At 38.4% G+C, this 22766-nt stretch overlaps 3 protein-coding genes across 4 annotated transcripts in view; 2 read left to right on the top strand and 1 right to left on the bottom strand.

Moving 5' to 3' along the window:
• The window catches only part of LOC125770035 (atypical protein kinase C), a 104841-nt gene extending 83670 nt beyond the window's left edge, over positions 1-21171 (bottom strand). For both annotated transcript variants that reach the window (XM_049439213.1, XM_049439214.1), the window contains exons 1-4: positions 21042-21171; positions 20105-20840; positions 16415-16977; positions 16198-16318 (exon numbers count right to left, since the gene is read on the bottom strand). In XM_049439213.1, coding sequence (XP_049295170.1) covers positions 16198-16318; positions 16415-16594 — 301 coding nt within the window. In that variant the 5' untranslated portion in view covers positions 16595-16977; positions 20105-20840; positions 21042-21171. The remainder of the gene's footprint in view (positions 1-16197; positions 16319-16414; positions 16978-20104; positions 20841-21041) is intronic.
• A 99-nt stretch (positions 21172-21270) lies between these two features.
• Positions 21271-22051, top strand: LOC125770049 (cytochrome c oxidase assembly protein COX19). Its single transcript, XM_049439233.1, has 2 exons — positions 21271-21500; positions 21769-22051. Exon 2 carries the CDS (start codon positions 21788-21790, stop codon positions 22049-22051), a length of 264 nt encoding a protein of 87 aa, XP_049295190.1. The 5' UTR covers positions 21271-21500; positions 21769-21787.
• Positions 22052-22141: 90 nt separating this feature from the next.
• LOC125770047 (phosphopantothenoylcysteine decarboxylase) lies at positions 22142-22747 on the top strand. Its single transcript, XM_049439226.1, has one exon. The coding sequence runs from the start codon at positions 22142-22144 to the stop codon at positions 22712-22714; it is 573 nt and encodes a 190-aa protein (XP_049295183.1). The 3' UTR covers positions 22715-22747.
• Positions 22748-22766: the final 19 nt, after the last annotated feature.

Genomic DNA, 22766 nt, shown 5'->3' with positions numbered 1-22766 from the left:
GAACTTATACGAAATTATATTACATTAAGGTTAGTTATACTTACACACTGGGAACATCTCATTTGTGTTACATATTTTAGTAAATTATTTTCCTACGCACTCACCTGTAAAGAAATGAATAAAACAAACAATCAATTATGCGTAACAGTTTCGAATTAAAGGGGTCGTAGGTATGCAATACAAATCAATTAAGAATGAAAGTTGCTGCCGCAATATAATTCTAACCTAAACGTTCAATCAATTTCGCAGCTCATTCTTCCTTGCAAAACCGAGCGCAGAAGCAAGTTACGCAGCGGATAACAAAAGGAGGCGCGCGTTAACGATTTGCGCTAAGATTTCTCCTCGGCACCGACAAACCATAAAATAACGTTACCAAGCACCGTAACGACAAGCTTTCCCACCCATCCGACCGTTACAACAGGCCGAGACTTTAATCTGAAGATGGAGTCGATAATAAAACTCCATTGTCCTTACGCATAATCCTTTCGTCGTTGCTCTGTTAGGTTTTGTGTGTGTGTGGAAGGTTTTTTGTGCGGACAGTTACAGTGATTATACGTGGCATTTGCTGTAAACAGTTTATGGGAACAGTTTAACTAATAATTATAGTTTAATTTTATGTTTACAAGTGCCGATTTTGTTGAGATTATATCATTTTATTATAGTAAACTATTTTTGTATCTCTTTATAAAAAAATACGAATTTTCTAGTTCTTTATAGTAATAATAAATATAACAAATTAATCAAAAAAATAAAAACTTACAAATTTATTTTCAATAGTATATTTCAATAATTATAATATGCATAATTTGTTTTTTTTTTTTAAATAATAAATACTTAAATACTTTTATATTGTAATATTTGCCAAACAATCAAAACTGCTTAGTAACGAATCACGAAAAAAAATACTCCAATCCAACAGATTTGAACCCATAAGACACGTAAAATAGCAGATGAAAGCCTGCGACAGGTTTCAGTAATCACAAACCAGCTCTTTTTTTCCTTCTTTTTGTACCTTCTAAATACACCACTCCTATTTGAAGACGAAAAAAAAACTAAATATTATTCCCTTCCAAAAAAAACAACCCTTCGATATCAGGTTGACCTTCGGTTTTTGACTCGCAATCAAAAATGTATCACTTCCTGTCCTCGCTCTATGCGAACCGCCGCATTTACAACGGTACCTCCTTTAGACAACGGACAAGGCTTCTGCAGCACCACACCAGCCGGACAGATTATGACATGTATTTTGGTCATAAATTTGCGTTTATGGCGCGTACGTGGTCATTCTCCTGCCACCACGCGAACTTTGCTTTCGAAACCCCGGCCACCGTCGGCGCTCTCATCAGGCGCAGAGGGGTCTTGCTATTGCAACAAAACGCTATCATCCCCGGTAAAGGTTCGTTTGTGTGACTGTGTATATGTGTGAAATCGACCCACACATTTCGTACAAGTAAAAAGGTAACCAAAAACCGAACACCAGTCACGGAGGACGGACAAGTAAAAACACCTTTCTTACCCCCGGTTCGACCGTTTTATCGACCGTAAATGATGATTATGATCATCATGGCCGATGACGAGTTCCACACCGCGACACAAGGCCAGGCTCAGGACTCTCAGGACGGCAATCGGATCTCGCTAAGTTAGCGAAATGGATAGGCAAACAGTGGAGAACTCTGCTGGATTATCTTACGGCAGAGAAAATGTTAAAGCACGGAATGGATCACTAAATGGGTGTGGAAAAGACGTGGCTAGGCGTTACATTTGTGGCTAGCGAAATGACTAGGAACGTCTTGAGGGATTTTTTTCTTCCCCATTTGAAGGGAGACGACCCAAGAATAGCAGACATTGGGCGCACCTGAGAAATTAACAAATTTACATTCTATTCGACCATCCTTAATTACGCATTTTCTACCTTGGCACGTTTATTTAAATTGGTTTACGAATATCACGTAGCTTGAAGAAAATACAATGCTCTATAAATATTAATGACTATTGCTTCGAAATTACTAATAATTATTTATTGAACGAATTTCTGCTTATTGCAGACAGACGTTTCATAATATTAAATGATTGAATAAAGTATAAAATAAAAATATGCAAACTAAGGTTTAAATAATATAGTAATATTACGTACATTTTTATGGTTATTTATTGTACTTAAAAATGTATGTAAAACAATTATGTGTTCTCATATATCAGGCAAACAATCTGTACAGAAAAGTCAAGTAAGCTCACATAACCTTCCGCACGCTCGGTAAAGCCGCAATTACACTTCCACTTACGGGTCACCATCATATCATAAACCGACCCAGAATCCGATTGAACACTTTTCCATAATGCGCTTATGATGTGACTTGCATCATATTTCCAATTTTCCCTTCACTGTATACACCAAGAAAAGCCCTGCTTTTCAGGCAAATCTTTTCTTCAATTCAAACACACACACACACGGGCGCGTAACATGGCTCCCCACCATAAAACCCGCATCGGTTGCAGGAAAGAAGAAAAGCAGAAAGCACACATTCTAAGCCTTCCCTAACATACAAAAAAAAAGCTAAACGCGCCAAAAGTGGACTTTCGTTCCTTGTACCATACACAACCCGGGAAAGTGAGCACCGCCTGGAGAAAGTTCAAACACGCTCACGAATACTAATATTTGTGCGGCAAATTAAGTCTCTCCAGTGCCCTACGGGATTGCGGACAACACCCGGGATACAGGGCGTTACCGGGGGAAAAAAACGCAAAAAGGGATAGAAAATCCACACACCGGGCAAGCAACTAACTGCGGCAATAGCGTCGGACATGTAGTAGCTACGTCATGGGGATTGCAGGGCACCCAGGGCACTAGCTCAATGCTGGCAGCCCCCCCCCCCTGCACACAGACACAAAAATGCTACAGAATGATAAATATATTTCTGTTCGAGCATTCGGAGATTCGGAGCTCCCCCCCGACAGGAGCAGGAAATTGAGAATGTAGCAAAAAGAAACCTCGGCAAGATAAACGCGTGCTAAGCTTGTCTCCTTACACCCGTACAAAATTTCATATTTCGTAGGTAAGTGTTTTGTTTTTTTTTTGGTTACGATACGATTGGTGAAATAAGCCGCAAAAAGCCGCTGGTAAAAACAAAGAAATCGACGAAAAGCTGGTCGACCATTTTTGAAGATTTTTGTTATGCTTTATTTTCGTTTAACTGCTTCTTCATTGATACATTGTTTAATGTCTTTTCGCGGATGATCTTTTTTTAAAAAGAACAAACAATGTGCCTGTCACGAGCTCATGACGATCATAATCATATCGAATATCGCTATATAAAATGCTGTTCTGAGGTTCGTTACCAATACCTTTGTTTCAAATTACTACAAACACTGGAAAGACAGTGCGATAGAGCAATATTCAAACATTTAAATGTTATTTAAATTGCGTCGTTTTTTTAATTTTAATTTATTTTTTTGCTGTAAATGAAATTAAAAATATAAGTGAATAAAATGTAGATCAAAAGAAACCAATATACAAATTATTTATGATACAAATTTGCACTACAAAAAAGAAGAAAAATGTAATAAAATTTATTAAAATAAAAATATAAATAAAATTATTATAATAATATTTCATACAAAATATTTATCCTTCAATATAATTAACATGAAAAATATTTTTAAAAAATCTAAGACGTCTTAAAGTTAAGGAAACATAAATTGTGAACGATTCAAACGAAACCCAATCATATCTGATTGTGTGCAGTACGTTTTCCGTAAAACAAATTATGGTTTTACCTTTCCCAAAAATTCGTTTCGAGAGACAAAAAAAAGTCGCCTCCAGGATCGGGATTGAAAATTCTTCCCCGTATTCGTTACAAATTTCGACGAACGAAAAAGAAAACACAAACTTCAACCATCCACAGATCCACGTGAATCGGCAGCAACCGATGAAGCAACTTGTTCCCGCCGGTTGCATTTGCGCTTCGTTTCTGAGCCGAGAGGCGAAAAGTTGAAAAGCTGTGAAAATCCCTGCAAAGGCAAGCAATATCGGCGGGGCGAGAAACAACACCCACCGCAACCAAGTGGGGCAAGGAAGAATATTGCGATGAAAGAAGCGGATATAGCAGGATACCAAAAAACAGGGACAACACTCGGGGAGAAATGTACCAGCACCATATCGCCGGCCGGAGAAAAACTCAAGCACCAACAAAATAAAAGAACAATTTTCGGACCGGACCGGATGTGTAGCATTTGCGTTTCCGGGTGGTCGTCGTACCGTCGGCACTGACCCGCCCCCTAGTGGTTGTACATCCGGTTGGTGTTGTCCTTGGCGTACGGTTTTTCGCTGCAGGATATCATCCGGCCCCGTGGCGCATAGACCAACCTGGTTACCCATGATGCTTGGGAAGCGAATATCGAACACACCACTTTCGGGCTGGATGCAACACAACGGTATGACATCGCGCACTTGTCGTCGGTTTCGTCGTTGTACGTTGGCGGACAAAATTGGAAGAATGAATTTGGCACCGGCGGCAAGTGCAGCATTAGAGCACGATGATAGAAATCTGGTCCCAAAGTTCCAAAGTGTCAACGATCAACGCGAAACCAGTGTGAACGTTTGGGAAGGAATCGTTCGATTTGGACGAGAAAGAAAGAGAGAGAGAGAGAGAGAAAGAGAAAGAGAGAGAGAGAGAGAGAAAGAGAGAACCCAGCAAATGAAAACTTTTACTTCTAGATTCAATATGACAAGCATTTCGCACATGTGCCGCAAGACATACTGCCGATGTTGCAACCTTTAACTGAGCGAAGAAATTTCATTTTTATTCTGCAAAATAGTTTTCTAAATGAATAAAGTTTTGATGTGAGTATAATAAGAATTACGAGAAAAATATTATAATCAAAAAATTCTTTGTTTTTGAATATAAAAAAATGATGTTTAGTGTTGGGTAAAGTAGTACATGTGAATGTACTGAACGAACAAGCATAGAAGTGTGCGCACTGTGCGAATTGTGCTAAATGTGCGAGGTGTGCGCACTGTGCGATTCGCACATTATCGCACCTTCCAACACTAGATATTGGGCTGTTATTTTCGGACAACATTATAAATCAAGTGGTCTGGAAATATTCATGCCATGTCCGGTCTTTAAAGAAAGTAGAATGTACTGCATCTTAAAATATCTTTCCAAGAATGCATTTAAACTGGTTTTATCTAGCCCGAAAATAATCTACCATTCGAATGAACCGGCATGGACCGACGGCAGAGTAAGGCAGTGTGTGTAGTCTGAAGAAGTAATGAAAGAACTACAAAAAGCAAAAATCTAATACACTAGGCTCGATATTCTTACAACATTTCGCCACCATCGTCTCGATCTACAACAACTAATTTCAACAAAAATCACCCATCCCTCATAGGATCTTGCCGTACCGGCTAATGTCTTGGCCGAAAGCTTGTTCGGGCTCGGTTTTGTTTTTTGCTTCACTTTTTTCGTGCCAAGCCTTATCAAATCACCCATTCCAAGGATTTCTACTGCTCACTGTCAGGGACGGCACCCTACTTACACCAATGCCATAAGCTCCGACATCGTGCGGATTGGCACGGAAACGAAACGAACCAAGAAATTACCGAATGAATTATTTATTTACTTAAGCCCGGGTTGGGTTCCAGCCCAAGCGCTGCTTTACGTGAGATGATGGAGCGAACTAGAATTCAAAAGACACATAGAATCGTGTCTATGCAAAAAAAACGACCTTTCTCCGAATGTACGATAGCCGAGCGATTTGTGCAGGAGGTGCCTACGGTGGATGCTGTTTTTATCGGTGCAAACATCGAAAAATTGAAGTAATCGCTTTCCTCAAACCGTTCCAATCACAGGATGGCAACCGTAGCCCGTTACCGGGAACATGATAGAACGTCGGACGCTACTGAATGAATAAGATCCTCCCAAGGTATGGCAATCGTTTCCGGTTTGTAGTCGTGGAAGAAGAAAAAACCCATATTGCAGTATGAGCGTACTGCAAAAAGGTATACCACCGTCGGCGGCACATGGAAGAGAGTCATTTGAATTCAATCTAAGACATCAGAATTCAGTTTGTCCCGGGCGTACTATCTTTAGCATCGTTGTAGACCATCGTTTGTGGAAAAAGCACGGCACGAGGGATGTGGCACTGGGAATGATGTGCCGAACATGGAATAGCACTGTGAATGAGCACATGGGGCTTTCGCTGTGGAACTGCGGAATACCGAGGACCTCCGATGATCGAAAGGATGAATACGGACACGGACGATGGTATTCTGCACCCGAGCTCATGCTCATGTAACAGTAGCAAGATAAGCGAAATGAAGGCATACAATATTTATCAACCGACCGGCATTGCGCTAGGACTCCACTCTGAGGGTTGAGGCCTTTCGCTCTCTGGTTTACGGAATAACTTACGAAATACGAACCAAACTTGCTAATATTACCATCAAGATTCCGAACTCCGAACGTTCGGTACATTTGGACACGCTAGAAATATCCGAGCAGTCTTAATGGCTAAATCGCCCAAACCTTAGACATCAAAATTCACGAATTTCTTTAATGTCCAAGAAATAAAATTATCTCACAACTCTGGATCTTATCGATTTTGGATGGGCCCCAGAAAAACAAAGTAAGTCGTTTTGCGTGTAGGAATAATAAAAATCCCCTCATGCATCATCCATCATACGCAGGCTCATGTCGGACAACTTTGCATTAGATTGAAAATGCTATGTTTGTACAATGAGAACAATCGCTCGATCACCATCAATGGATGGATACGACGTGAAGCCAATTTCCCACTAGCTGTATCAATAGAAAAATAGAAACAGAGGTATCGACGAACGATTGCACATCCTTCCAGTGTCCTCGTTCGATTGCAGGTGATGATGAGATGATAATGTAAAGAAAACTATTCCAATTCTATAGCGCTAGAGCAAAGAGTCTAAGGGCCGTTACGGTGCGAATCAATCGAAGTCTTACAATCCTTTCTACAGCTATCTTCTGAATAGCAATTCAGCTATTGAAGTAGATGGATGGTAGAATAACTTACCTGGACATATTAAATGCATCACCAAGCAGGAAATAAACAACATCAGTTTCCTCCAGTCATCACTGCCTTTGGGGAGGGAAGGTACAACATCATTCTAATCCATCCGTACTTCGTAACTCCATTTCGAAATGTGAAACATTCCCTCAACTTTCTTGGCTGCTTAATTCCCAAATTGTTTGCAAACGGTACAAATATATTGCACACTATATTTATCCGTCAAATTAGCACCAATCGTTGACGTTTAAATTAATATCCGAAACGAATGGGGAGCGATAAAGAAGGAAGCGGGCTGGAAGCAACTCTTGGCTTGGGTCGAAATAAATGCCAGCTTATCGTACTAACGATGCTAACTTTTCATTGAACAGAAGAAAAAAAAAACACGTAAAGTAAGGGCGTCCAACTTAAGCTTAATTCACTGTACCACGAATACTACCACCCGATGTGTCTTGGCCACTTTCGACGTTGTTTCGCACCTACCTTCACACTAACGCTACCCGACCGAGGAGCAGCGAATTTCCGAACTTTCACAAAGTGAAAAGACTAACAGCGAGATGAATTGCAAACTGTTGCTGTTTTGCTTTTCATTTTTACCTTTGGCTGGGACAACCTTTTTAGAAAACTTTCCACCCGAGCGGACGTTTCAAATGGAATTCTCGTTGCACTTGACTCTGGTGCGATGGTTTGCACCGGAGAGTACGAGAGATGATGCATATGAAGCTAATGATGATGAGTCTTCTCGTTTGAGCAAACATTTTGTTAATTAAAAAACAATTTTTTATCCAAATGAATATCATACGAAGATTTGTGCAAAAAACCTTTTTAATTTAATTAAATGCAAAAAAGATATTTAAAAAATATGCACACAATTTAACAATTTAACATTTTATTTCATTTTAAATTCTATAATATATTCACTTGTGACAAACCCCACCACACAGACAGCAACTTTGTGATCATCAATTCCCTCACGGATTTTTTTATTCAAATTGATTTTGTTTATCTACAATTGAAAGAAAATCTCTAATTTCGAATTCATACAGTTTCATTCCTGCTTGCCGTGTTGCGAGAAAAACGGCCATCTTCACACGCCAGACGTGAAAATGGCAGCGGAAAAATATTTTACATAATCCCCAAAAGAACCGTTCAATTTGGTGTTGCGTGTATTTTCAATTTATTTCTGATGGGTGATGGAAAAATAAAATTTTCCATGCTTGTTATCCCAACTAGACGGTTTGCAATGGTTTATGAAAATTGTTTGTTCAATAGCTACGAGTGTGCCTGGAAGCTTAGTATTTCTACTAAGGCGTACAAAAACGCTTATAACATGTTTTTATAAAATTAATTATTAAATGAAAACTATCACAAAAAGTTGTTAAAAAACATAAAAATTGAATCGAAATATGTTAAAGCTTTTAATAGTTTTCATTGATAATTATCATTGTTGATGTAATAATACTCTCAAAAGTATTACACAAAAGTTAAATAAGACACAAGCAAACTATAGTAAACAAAAACAAAAAATACAAACATTCCAAAGCAGAGCAAGAATTCTATTCCGTCCAAACGATACGACAGAAAATAAACTTTTGCCTGAAAGTCAAAAAAATACAGACAAAACATTTATCTCTAGCCCCCGGAGTATGCAGACATTCCATTTTCTATTTATTTTCTTGTTAGGTAGTTTGCTAAAAAAAAACAAGAAAAAACAGAAACAAAATCTTCAAACTATTTTCTCCAAAAAATGGTTAGCGATGCAGTTTTATCTTGGGTTTTGCTATTTGTTTCATTCTTCATTGTTTGTTACATGGCCAAATCGACCAGCAATTGTGTAACGGCGGCGAACGCACAACGTTGTGTGGCAACAACCAACAAACGCAGCACATTCCGTTTTAAAAATCCTCGAAGGAAAACGTAACGATCATCATCACCTTTTGCTAACATTATCGCGCGGTAAAGGTAGAATGTACCATCGACCGAACCACGTTTGTCTTGCACCGGTTGTGCACAAATTTACATACAGAACGAATTTTCACAGTTCGATACCAATGTGTCCTACACCCCATCGGCGTCCTTCTTTAACCCATTCCCAGTCCACCGTCGCGAAAGAAGGTCAAGTCCCGATGGAATGTGTCGCAATCGGAATGGGGTGGGAATACCAAAAAAAAAGCAGTTGGAAGGAATAGGAAAAGCTCACAAACGTAATGGTGCTGACAGTTTAGCGACAAGCGAACTATCCACTGGGGGAAGGTGGAAAACAACTTCTTCCATACACACCCTTAGTGTGGTCCATGGCTGCTACACCTTCGAAAAACCATCTTCAAACATGCACGCCACATTGAGCATTTGTCGAAATCAATGTAAAAAACTCGATTTTTTTAAAGCAACAAATTAAATAGAAAATATATTACCTTTACGTTATCTTTAGACCTATTTTAATTACATTTTTCAATTCAGAAAGATTATTTAACATACTGTTGGATCATTTTTTATAAATTAAAAATCAACTACTATGCGGGTCAGGGGTACTAGGCGTCTCCATACGTAATTATTTTTGATTGAAGTTGTGTACTTAATTTTTTTTTGTTTGAAGCTCAACTTAAACATAATTAAAAAAATAAATTGCAAAGCTTTTGCCTAAACCATTGAAGTCCTCCTTCCAGAAAAAGCCAGAAATAGCCGTTCAAGACCTCTTGAGTTTGTAGTGGCACAAAACGAAAGAAGAATTTATTCCCAATATTTATTCGAAATTCGCCCACTGTAAATTGGGAAGAATATTTTGTTCAAAAAGAGAAAAGAAGACACCGAACATTTGACAATATTAGCTCTATGGATTTTATCTCCGGTCTCACACACACACACATAGACACAGTACACAGAGGAACTCTTTGCTCTGGTTCTATTTTTCTACACCTTTTCCCCTTTGGGGCATTTTCATCGATTGTCACCGTACAAAACAACCAGACATTGCACACGGTGGTGCATCATACGGTAGACGACCAACCACCTGCATAAGCCAAGTTAGGCAGCCATTTTGCACGTTGGAGGAAAATGGGGAGGATGGTTACTTTCACAAAGGATAAAAAAAAACATTTTCAGCAGCAGTATTGAGGTAACAGTAACCGAAAAACGTGCCACAAATGATGTGGAAATTTTGCACCGAGCATACCTTTCTGCCTGGTTTAGCGGGGGGGCGGCGGGACTTATTTAAATACCTTCATAATGTATGCTGCCGCTACACACTTCTCGTCTATTCGCTCACATTTTCAGCATTTTCTGTTTTTCAACCGGATAACCATACCTGGGAATATACTTGCGGTTGAAATGACAACCAAATATGGTTTCAATGCATTATTTGCATTCCATCGCCGCTTATTTTTTTGCATTTACTTTGCACATTGCACAACTCAGAAAAAGTAATGCTTTTTTGTACGTTATTTACGGAACCGAAAAATTCTTTCCTCTCCATTAAATCTAAAATTATTTATCTCTCGCATATTCTACAGCTTCGTCCTTCATAATACCGTCATTAAGCATAAAAACAAATCCTCTTTTAAAAGTAAAGCAGAAAGAAACCATAAGGTGCACACAAATATAAAAAAACAAGAACGCAGATAGACATATCGTTGAGCTTTTCCTTTATGGTGCATAAATGACGCTTTATGGCAGTTGGAAGTATGTGTTTCCTGTGGCAGTGCAGTGGTGGTTGGGAAATCAAAAACGATAAAAACATGAAAATAACATATCAAAAATAAAAAACTTATAAACAACAAATTGAAAACTAAAAAAAAATTAACAAATGTAAATCCTTGAAAAAAAAACAGAAACAGCTTTTAAAACTGTTATGAAAACAAAACATTAAAGTCATTTTCAAAATAGTAAAAATCAACATAAAAACCTCACATCGCTAGTCACAACCTGTGCTTCAAGCAATAGGAAAATTAAAAGGAGAAATATCATAAAAGCATTAACTAGAACCATGTTGGAACAAAACTTGCCACGAAAACTTGAGTGCAAAAAGAGTATAAAACAAAAACAAAACAAAAACAGAGAAAAACAACCTTAGGCACCAACGGTTTACGATGGATGCTGGTGATATAATAGTCGAAAACAAAACTGCTATAAATAAAAAAAAAAGAAATAAACCACCACCAGCGGCACACGAAACATCGCATAGAGGTAGCAGCCGACATAAACCTTCCCAAAAGGCAACCCACAAAATGAAAGCAAAACATTCAACCGCTCGCAACATCAGATCACCGACCAAGCGGCACCGCCCGCGAAGCGAAGATAATCCGGAAAATAAAATCCTTAAATTATCATCCAAATGGAAAAGAAATCAAAACCATAAACCGAACCACCAACATCCCTGGATAGTTGGTGCCATATTTATTATGCTCGTAGCAACGGGTTTTTTTCTTCGTTCGAAGAATTCATCCACATTTTAGAAAAGCACGCTTGACTCGAAGCGAAAACCATCTTACGGAGTTGGAAGGTTCATACGTAAGCGCAGCAGCCTAAATTGTACCTAACGCTAGATGAATTTATTATGGATCATCTTTATCATGACATAATGGTAGAAAGAAAAGCACAAGGTTGAAGAAATTTCGGACGACTAATGGAGAACCCAATAACAAATGAATGATGAATTTGAATCTCAATTATTCAAACACCACTGAAGATGGGACTCAACAATAACTATGACATAAAAAAATCGAATATGACATTAATCGTAACAGTATGAAGAAATAATTCGTGTTAAAGCAATAAATCTATACTAATGATACTAACATTTACGCAAAGGATGAACATCTTTTTTTAGTAAATTGAAAACAATATTGTTTTAGGAATAACTGCTTGTAGAAAATCTCCTTAAAAATATTTTTTTTGACAATTTGAATTTTTGAAAAAAATTGACAATTTTATCTCACATTATTGAAATATAAAATGATAAATCATTAAAAATCATTGAACTGACGTCTATAAAATAGAACATGGCGATCTGTCACCAGGTTTGCAAATTATTTTAATAAACAAAAACATCATTTATGATACACCCTGTACTTGGCCAGTTCCCAACATTCCGGTTCATGGTGAAATTCATTCAAGTAAGGCAGCACAGGTATTTTGAGATTCAATTTGGATTTTTTTTAAATACTTTAGGATCAAATTAAAAGACATTAACAACCAATTGTCTAAATATTTGTCAAATAAATTCACTTAGCTATTTAATTCCAAAACACACTTATAAAATACACCGTGTATCTCGGGAACTACTCGTACATTAAAAATAAATACACATTAAAATGTAAACATTTACTTGCCTTCAGCATGTGGCATTTGGAGGGTTTTTATCAGCTTAACTTCACCAATAAGACTGTAAATTGAAGCCATCGTGTTTTTTTCTGCTTGGATAGTCAATGCAAACAAAACAAAACTTTTCAATTACAAAATCCAAAACACTTTAAAATGATAATTTCACATTCAAACCCGCATAAACAAAAATGAAAAAATTGATTTTTTTCATTTTCACATTTTTCACCTTTTTCACTTAACCCACCACAAACTGAAATGACACGCGTTTTCCCCTCGGCAAAATTACTACACAAATGCAACCATTTTACGATTTCACAAACAATATGAAAACCTTTTTGGACGGTCTTGTTTCCGCCACAGAAACGACTGTATGAAGCTAACAACTAACCCAGCGGTTGCATCTGCATGCGAAAAACCACACAACCTGCAGCTCACCAGCAGCACGATCACGTAATGTCTTTTCGTAGGAACGTTGGCATCGTAACGAATTCGCTCCGTATTAGAACAGCGTTGGCTCTTACGAACAGTTCGCACCGTGCAATTACGGACCGTATGGCTACACGGTCCAACAAGACACAAAACCCGCACGTTACAGCAGGTATGGGGCAACCTTCCCGTGATAACACCAGGTCCACCGCTTATCGGTCGTGAAATGTTGCTTTAGCCTAGATCCTAGCGATATCAATGCAATCCGGTATAGCTAACATAAGCTAAAAAGATAACCATACGGAATTGTCTTATCTTGTGTTGCGCTTCTTCTGAGACATTTACATACTGTCGATCGTAGCTGCGAGAAAAGAAAGGACCATTTTGTTTGGGCAAATGATATTTTAAAAACTGTACAAAAAAAAAATCGATTATTTTTTTGTTATCAAAAAAAATTTCCTGGCTCACTTTGAAAAATTGTATATCTTACCATTTTCTTGGTGTATAAAAATTCTTTTATTAATAAAATTAAATGGCGTTGATAGCAATAATTTACATTTTTTCACAAAATACAAAGGTGTATTTGAAAAAAATACTCAACAGATATTATCCTCATCGCAACTAAATTCAAAAACAATTTAAAAAAACGATTCAAATTTCGCAACAAAAAAACCATCTCGTTTCATTGTTTGCACATTAATACATCCGGCAGAGATACCGGATTTTGTATAGCCGGATACGGTTCTTAAGCAGCAGACCGTACGAAAAATATGATCTCACAAAATATACCCACACACACACAGTTCTAGAATGATAAACACATTTCTATGTGAAAGGAAGGGGATTTCAACGAAAAAAAAAAACCTACAGCAAAAAAGTGACAAATTTAATTTTTCTTTGCTAGCAGCGGTTCATATGAAAGGGTAGGGAGAATTAAATTGTACTTTGCATCGTTATTATAATGGAATAATATTTTTAATTAAAAAAAATAATGTACAATGGTGTAAGGTTGGACGTAGAAAAAGCAGGTTCAATTTTTATTGCAGAATTCCATTCGAATCTATACAATGCTAGCATATGGGTGTCGGTGACCCGACATTTTCAATGTGACCACTCATTGCCAGTTATCATATCCACATCTAAAATACAGTCGAACAAAGAAACAAAGACCAAACATAGTAAATTGTCATTGTCATTTAATTGATGTTTTTTTTTAAATTCCCTCCAGTGTTGTTTCTGATTCCTTTCATGCGTTTACATATACATATAGAACACAAAATAGTGCCAATAAAATAAAATAAAATCAACACAAAACAAAAGCTCCTTTCGCTAGTCCCTTGTTTTAATGTTCCGACTGTTCAACTCTATATCCACCGCCGACAATTCGCTCTACCATCAAGAGGCAAACAAAATATGCAAAGTGTGCACAACCAAAAAAAGAAAGGAAAAGGGATCAGAGAGATTATAAATGGTCAACAAGGTGAACAAGTCGGCACGGAAGCAACGGGACAAAGCAGGATCGACATATGTACGCGCGCTCATGAACAACTATTGTCTACCGGTCGGACACAACATAATCCATGCGGACGCCAACCTATAAGATGTCCTTTTTTTCTGTTTGGTTGCTACAATATAGAAGCGAAAAAAGGTTTAAAATAAAACGTGCATACTCTCTACTACATAAAGTAGTAAAGCAGCAGCACCCTGGAGACTCATATCCGGTCGCCGGGAATGTAAAGGAAACGAAAGGCCCAACAATAAAGGGTAAGCAGCGCATCACAACGGACGTCAGTGCTCGTGCCGCTATATACCATATACCGTATATATGGATTCGATATGACCCGCTTGGCGTCTTGCGTTTAGGGGATTTCATGCACTTCCACCACCCACGGGTTTGGCCTTTTGTCATCCCGCTTTGTGTCTAGGTTTATCGTTCATATTTATTCATAGCAACGGTTTCCGGTCCCTGTTTCCACCGTAACTGAAGCAAACGAAAACCCGCACGACACACGACAGCGTAAAACAACGTGGCCCGGATGATTTTCATGCAGGCAAATAAACGAGCAATTTTCCGTTCCGAATTTTTCCATCCAACCGTTTGTGGCGGGACAGAGCCAAACGTACACAACCCCGAACGGACGGGACAGTTTTATGAGTACCGATCCGGTGAGTAGAGTGTGTTTGGTTTTTTTTGTTCAACAGGGATGCAAGCACATTTTGCAGACGATGTTATGTCACCGATATGCTGCAACAATCTGCTTAATGTTAATCGTTTTTAGAAGATGGCAACAAGATCATAATGAGGATCTTTTTTGTAGCAATTTAGCTTAATTTTTAGTTCAATAAAATACAAAATTAATGTCGGTCTAAACTTTACTCAAAATAAAGCTTAAACAATCATTAAAGTAGGATTACTGTTCATGCCGAATACTCCTGTAGCCAATTCTGTCGAATCGTTTCTAATCGACTTAAAGTGACATCCAAGGAATAAACATTTGATATTTGAGAAGATGCGAAAATATACGGCGATTAAAGTGCTTGCTAATAATTTCTGTCTTTTTGGCTAGAAAGCATTCCCAACGTCTCTTTCAAGATCAAAATGGGGGCGGCATTCAAATACGTTTTTTTTATTTTTGTCGCGGACGCTAACGGAGATCAGATCGGTGAAGATCCTAAATGACTTCTTGATGCTTGGCAAATATAAAAAAATGTCGTTATCTTATCCATCGACCCATCTTATGTCCTAAAAAAATTGGTTTATCTTATCCATCGATTAGGTGCTGGGCAACGAGCGCTGACAAAAAGATGACAAATTTTTCAAGTGACAAAAACAGCTTGTCAACTGCGAAAAATAGTTTTTTTCGTGGCCGTGCACACATTTGTACACTTTGTCAAAACATAGCAACCCATAATTGACAAAATCTTCATCATCTTCAACGTACACGAAAATTCAACGCGATGGAAGCAGTTTTACAGTAATTTAGGCTTTAAATTAATTAATTAAGATGGTCTGTGTCCTTGCAGGGATGAAATACAGTTAATTCAACAAATGAAAACACCGCAATGGTCAGATATACGAACGTCAAAATTTTGTCAACTTTTTGTCACCATTCTTGTCAACATTTTTCGTGGATTTTCCACAAAATAAAATTTGGTCAAAAGCTCAAAAAAGTGACAAAAGCTCCGTTTTGACAAATTTTTCACCTTTTTGTCAGCGCTCGTTGCCCAGCACCTATTGATATTCAACGATGCGGCAAGTAAAATTCCGTTCAAAACATACAATGTTAAAAGAAAAGCAGGAGAACCTGAGAATTAAGTTTCCGATATTTCTTGTATCCAATTTTTGTAACTATAAACCACTACGGATCAAGAAATAATAATTATTATTTTTTTTTTCAATTAAACACTTACCATGTATAACCAGCTCTGAGTCACGATTCACCTCGTATAAACGGATTGCTTCGTCCAGCTCGATATCCGACTGGATAGTGCATGGATCGTTTTCCTCATCGACCCACTTCATCGTAAACACCTATATTACAACGACAAACAGAAACAAAGCGCATTTAGTTTTGTTTCAAACGTGCTAAATGTTCAGTTCCAGCTTATTTTTTTCTTATATTCTTACCTGTTCCGGTGAAAATCGACAAATTTCACGCATCTCCCGGCAGAGACCCTCGTACGAGATACTTTCATCAATGTACGTTATCATCACCTCACCATTGTAAGCGATCTTCACCTTTATCTCATGGCCACCGCCACCGCCCCCACCACTGTTGTTACTTTCGTTCGCGATTTGAATTGGCATCGTGGCGAAATTCGTGATCTTCCGCTTAACGCCCACGTTATGAACTAAACAATGTTACTTATGCGATTCTATATTCAGCTTAATGTGCGTAATTTCAGTATCATCACTAATTGCTAGAATGCGACCGAACGGTTTCGTCGTGATCGTGTTGCCGCCTTGCTTTTCCACTTTGATTGTTTTTTCTCGCAATTGCATCAACGATATCGAACAGTGTCAATAGTTACGCAACAATAAAAACCATATGCAACAGGTGTATATTCTACAATCGCAATTTTTTCCCCGTAGTTTGCGCAGGCACTTGTGTGACACACAATCGGTCACTCTTATCTAAACGATGGATGAGGGTTATGAAAACGTTCAGTAGATGGACCGGATGCAAAAGGCTAAAACAAAAAGAGAAGAAATATGGGAAGTATGTTAGTTAAAAGTTGAAGATACCTAACAACCAATACAACAAACGATCATCTTTCATGCGAGTTCACACGATAATGTTAATCATTATGCTCTGTGTTTACTGACTAACAAGTTTTGCTCAGATTTTTTTAAATCTTCTAAGCCATACCAACACACTGCTAGCCAGTTTTGAACATTTGAAAATTATACTTATATTTTAAAATATTTCTTTTTTTTTATTGTAACTCTATTAAACCTTTTTATTAGTCTATTAAGCCTGACTTATTAACTGAATCAGAATTAGAATTTATATTTTATACAAGATAGTATTTTTTATACTTGAGAAACAAAACCAAAGTATACAACGTTCATAAATTACGACGACTAATACTAAGCTCTTCATAAACATCTTTAATTTTAGTACTTTAGCGCAACCGACACATTTCCCCAAAATAGCTAACAGTGCATAAAAAATGTGTACATTTGCTTTAATGACTTGTGTCCCGCGCCGCGACACACAACGATAGCAACTGGAGTGGCTTTGAAAAGAAAACGAAAAAAAAGTATATGCGTACTTAAACCAACAAATGATAACCGCGAATTGCTTCCCAGAATCGGTCAACATTCACAACCACTGGGGTTGGAATGGTCCTGAGCGCTGAGATGAATACCGTCACAGAAATAACCCTCTGGTACATTGTAGAGATGAGAATAACAACTCTGAATCAACTCAGAGTGAATGAATCGTTATTAGGAGTCAACTCGGTTAATGACTCATTTCGAAGTCATAAAAAACCCGGCATAAGCGTATAAGTTAAGGCTCGGTCATTTTTCTCACTCTAGATTGATGCGAATTTGTTGCAATAAGTTTCTTTTCACTCAAATAATGCTTTAAATTAATAAAAGAATAAAAAATCAGAAAAAAATAAAAAAAAAATTTCCACTCGAAAATTTCATAAGGCTTACCCCTTACGTTTTTTTTGAGAAATTTTGCAAAAAAAATTAAATTGATTTATTTTACTGCCAATTGGTTGAAAAAGGTTTCTTTTTACTCGAATAATGCTTTAAATAAAAAATCATAATCATTATAAAAAATTATAAGGATAAAAAATTATAAAAAAAATAAAAAATTATAAAAATTTGAAAATTTCATAAGGCTCATTTTTGCGCCAAGTTTTGCCTATAACCCGATTGGTATCCAACGGATCGCCAATCTTTAACCTGTGGTCGATAGATGGCACCAATGGCTACATTTTCTTCATGGACGGCCATGCCCTCAGATGTCTGTTCCAGAAGTTATTCGAGGAACCAAGTTCCTTACCCTGTTTGAGAAAATGTAAAATTTTCCTCATTTTTGAGCAATTCAGCAAAATTTAAAAAATTGATATATTTTAATGCGAATTTGTTGCAATAAGTTTCTTTTCACTCAAATAATGCTTTAACTTAATAAAAGAATAAAAAATCAGAAAAAAATTTAAAAAAAAATTTCCACTCGAAAATTTCATAAGGGGTACCCCTTACGTTATTTTTGAAAAATTTTGCAAAAAAATTAAATTTGATTTTTTTTAATGCCAATTGGTTCAAATAAGTTTCTTTTCACTCTATTATTGCTTTAAATATAAAATAGAGTAAAAAATAATAAAAAATCGCACATTTTCGTTCAACTCACTCGCACATTTTCGTTGCAACTCACGTATTTACTCTTTTTGCAACTCGACTCACCACGGCTACATGCTCACATTCATGAGTGAGTAAGTGAAAAAAGAGTCGCTAAAACTCCTCGTGGTGAGTGAACGAAACTCGTACAATACAACGTTTCAACTCACTATCTCACTCTTACTCGCTTTGCATATCTCCAGTGCATTGATATTAAAATTGAACAAAAAACAATGGTAAAATATTGTCAATCATTAGGTACTAGATTTTTGTTAAGGACAATTTTTAACATTTTTTTAACTAACCCATTCGAGGGTTAGCCAGCCATTTACAGCATGAAAAATTTGTTCTATGGTCTGTTATAAAACAGGGTACTAATTATGGACACCCAGCCATGGTTATCCCCTTTCGCCCTAACATTCTAATGCTTTCCAGACCTCTACGAGCGCAAGTAAGTATTGTTAGCAACAGGCACGGTGTATGTATGCGTAAAAAAACTCAACATAAGTATAACGCGTCGAAACCAAAACGCAGCAAGAAGAACTATCTTTCTTTACCGGGTCAATAAAACACCCACACCGACCAACGGTCTCGGTAGCGTTGCCAGTACCGTACTTTATGTTTCATTCTTTTTTGTGTGGCTTCCCACTTGCTTCAGCTACTGTGTGTCTCGGCCTTTGCACAAATATGCTAACGCATATGTATGTGCCCGTGCATGGGAATGTGCAGGCTGTACATGGGCAGAGCAAAACGGGTAGGCAAAAATAAATTACACTCCGTCACTCCTATGAACGGGTGGAAGTCTCCGGTGGGCAGCTCTGGAGTTTGATGGAAAGTTGATGATGTTTCGAAGTGCAAATGACTCCCCCGCCCCAAAACACATGCGTGTATGAGTATTTGCCATTTATACCCTTTAGCATCTAATGTGCAATGGATATTGCCCGTGACATGCGACCCAGAAGAGTGTCTAGAGAAAGGAAAATTCACCGAAATGGTGGTAATTTTATGACCGTAAGCAGACTGAAGGTTTTCAGTGTACATAAACCAGGAAATTGATTCGTTTTTTTGCAGTGAAACACGAATAGAAAACTATATATGATTTACAATAAAACAGAAAACCTTCATCTGGCTGTCGATCCGATCAACCCTTCTGCTTCAGTATAATTCTATCTGTATGTGACTCATCGATCACAACAAATTATTGTGCAGGCTTGAGACACAAGTATCGCACACGCGAACAAACTCATCGTTCGACATCTTCTAGTAGGCGTTGGTACAAGGCCCGTTTGCTGGTTTGCGATCTATGCTTACTGGCAGCAAAGCACAAAGCACCGTACCGGAACGGTACGGCAACTGACCCATAAAAAATGCCTTCCAATGTAGCCACAGCTGGTGAATTGCACTGAAATTGAGTGTTGGTTTGGGATTATTATGTGTTTCGCTATGATGATGATGACTTACCACTTTGACTGCGTTCTTCGTCGTTCTGTATCTGTGTCAAAAGTTACACACCAAGTTCATCGTCTCCAATGTTCCAGTTTCCGTTTATTCCACCTAGCTCGGATGACGTCACAAATATGTTCGGATGCGTTATGCGACAACAGGTGGTTAATATCGTAGCGGACAACGCAATGGTCACCACAACAACCGGCACAGTAAACTAGGCAAGGGTTACTAAAGATTGCTTTTCAACGTTGCGATCTCGTTGACGTTGTTAGGAAATGATCAGGCGTAAAACACTGATGTGTCTGACCTCACGTTTCCAGTGTATTCGGTTTTATTTCGTCACAAATTTTGTACAAACTTGCAACCGTTTCACTTCCACCAAAAAAGGGGTTCCACCTTTGGGGTTGAGCTTTTTATCACATTCACATTCCCTTATCCGAACCGGAGACCGTGGTCACCAGTGTAAACAAAAGACACCACACTCGGACAATTTGCTCAACGTCGTGCGCACCACGGAACGATCGAACGGTACTCTCTCTCTGGACCAACTTCAAACTTCGAACATACACGCACGCAAACACACACACACGAATGCTACCCGATGCGTTTTCTTTGCCCTGTTGAACACAAAGCCGCACACAGGCACGATGGATCGCTTACGAGCGTTAGCGAGCACAACCGGAAATCACCGGAAACGCACCGAAATTTGTTCCGTAACACACCGGAACCGATATACAATAAAAAGATTGCACTAAAAAGAAGAAGAAAAAAAAGCTAGTGCAACCCGTTCGCGCTCAATGCACCCTACACGATCGCACACATCCGAGCAGCGGTGAAAGAATCACGAAATGTGTCCCCAAAATGTTGGCGTTACAGTTTCGTCTTCTCGGTGGCTTTCTTTCGCATGCAGCCGCTTGGCCATGTATCAAACACACCGCATTCCGATACTAACGATAACGAAACAAAAGCCGGAACAATTGAACATGCACAAAAGTTAAAAAAGAATAAACACGCGCACAACAAAATATTCCACAGCAGAATAAATCATTAATCTGACAGCTGACGTTTTCCGACGAATTCACCATTTGACAGCGTCGTACGTTTACGTTTTCCCTCTCTATTTCACTCTCCATCTCGTTCGCGCAAACCGAGCTATGGGGGAAAAAGGGATATTTTCAGCTGTCAAAGCACCGAAAATATCCCGTTTTGCATTTGTGTGATTTTTGTGCTTGAAGAAACTCAAATATAGCGAAAATTTATGTGAATTTGTTTACAAATTGTAGTGTGCCACTAGTTGAACAAGCATCCACGTTATTATTGAAGCTAAATTTACTGCGGATCATTCGGTATAACTGTGGAAAGCAAAGAAATCATGAAATTTATGTAACGTGGTCAGCAATAGGGAGCCGGTGTGAGTAAATAGTTATTGCAACTGGTTAATGGCTATACTTCTCTGTTTTGTTAATATTTTCTTTTTTTTTCAATTTGTTTAACACTTCCATCACAAAGTAATATATGATTTCTACGGCAAATGTTCCAAATAATTGATTTTATGTTGCTTCGAAAATTACCCTAAACAAAGCATACACAGGGTGTCTCACCAGATGGTCATGTGCAGTGCGATGCACTTTAATGAAATTCAATATTTTAATAAACTCTACGTACAATTTCAATTCCAGCAATTTCTGCAACATAACGATGACGTCTATGACATTTGGCCAGAAAAAGTTCATTCCAACTGCACCGGAAAAAGGAAGTTTCCCACTGGATCACGGCGGTCAGTGCCGCAAACTTATGCTGTTCTATATGCGCTGCTTGCGACAAAACGCCGACGATAATTCCGCCTGCCGCGAACAATCCAAAGCCTATCTGCAGTGCCGTATGGACAACGATCTAATGGCAAGGGAAGATTTTTCCAAACTTGGCTACAGTGAAAGTGAAAACAAAAAAGAACAAACCTAATACGATCGATCCCTTGAAACCGACCGAATTGCTACTTTGTAGAACTACGCGGAACCCGCGTTTTGTAAATACTACCCCCAAAAATATACAATGAAAGTGAAGAAAAACGTTCTCATCGGTTGTACCGGCAGTGTGGCAACGATTAAGCTTCCCATGCTGGTGGAAAAACTGCACCAGCTAACCGATTTTGAGGTGGAGGTACACGTAATAGTAACCGAACATGCCCGGCACTTCTTCTCGCCGGATGATCTCGCCGATACGGTCACCCTACACACAGACGAAGAAGAATGGACGAGCTGGCAGAAGCGGGGTGACCCAGTACTACACATCGAGCTTGGCAAATGGGCCGATCTGCTCGTCATTGCACCACTCGATGCTAACAGCCTTGCAAAGATGGCCAGCGGTTTGTGCGACAATCTGTTGCTCTGTACGACCCGTGCCTGGGACCCAGCGAAACCATTGCTTTTCTGCCCGGCCATGAACACGCGTATGTGGCAACATCCGATTACTGAACTTCAAATAGCAACCCTAAAGTCTTGGGGCCACCGAGAGATACCGTGTATCGCGAAAACACTCATGTGTGGTGATACGGGATTGGGTGCGATGGCAGAAGTAGACACGATCGTTAGTACAATCAGGGAAACGTTATTAGAACAAAGATGATTACAAAATATAAAGCGTGTTTACAAACCTCTACCTAACACTTCTTTCATTT

This window comes from Anopheles funestus, chromosome 3RL (assembly GCF_943734845.2).
Source record: "Anopheles funestus chromosome 3RL, idAnoFuneDA-416_04, whole genome shotgun sequence".
NCBI classification, from domain to species: Eukaryota; Metazoa; Arthropoda; class Insecta; order Diptera; family Culicidae; genus Anopheles; species Anopheles funestus.
This window is presented reverse-complemented; position numbering and strand designations above follow the sequence as displayed.

Bases quoted from the DNA above. Each gene is read 5' to 3' on its own strand.
- LOC125770049 (XM_049439233.1), top strand. From the start codon at position 21,788: ATGACGTCTATGACATTTGGCCAGAAAAAGTTCATTCCAACTGCACCG.
- LOC125770047 (XM_049439226.1), top strand. From the start codon at position 22,142: ATGAAAGTGAAGAAAAACGTTCTCATCGGTTGTACCGGCAGTGTGGCA.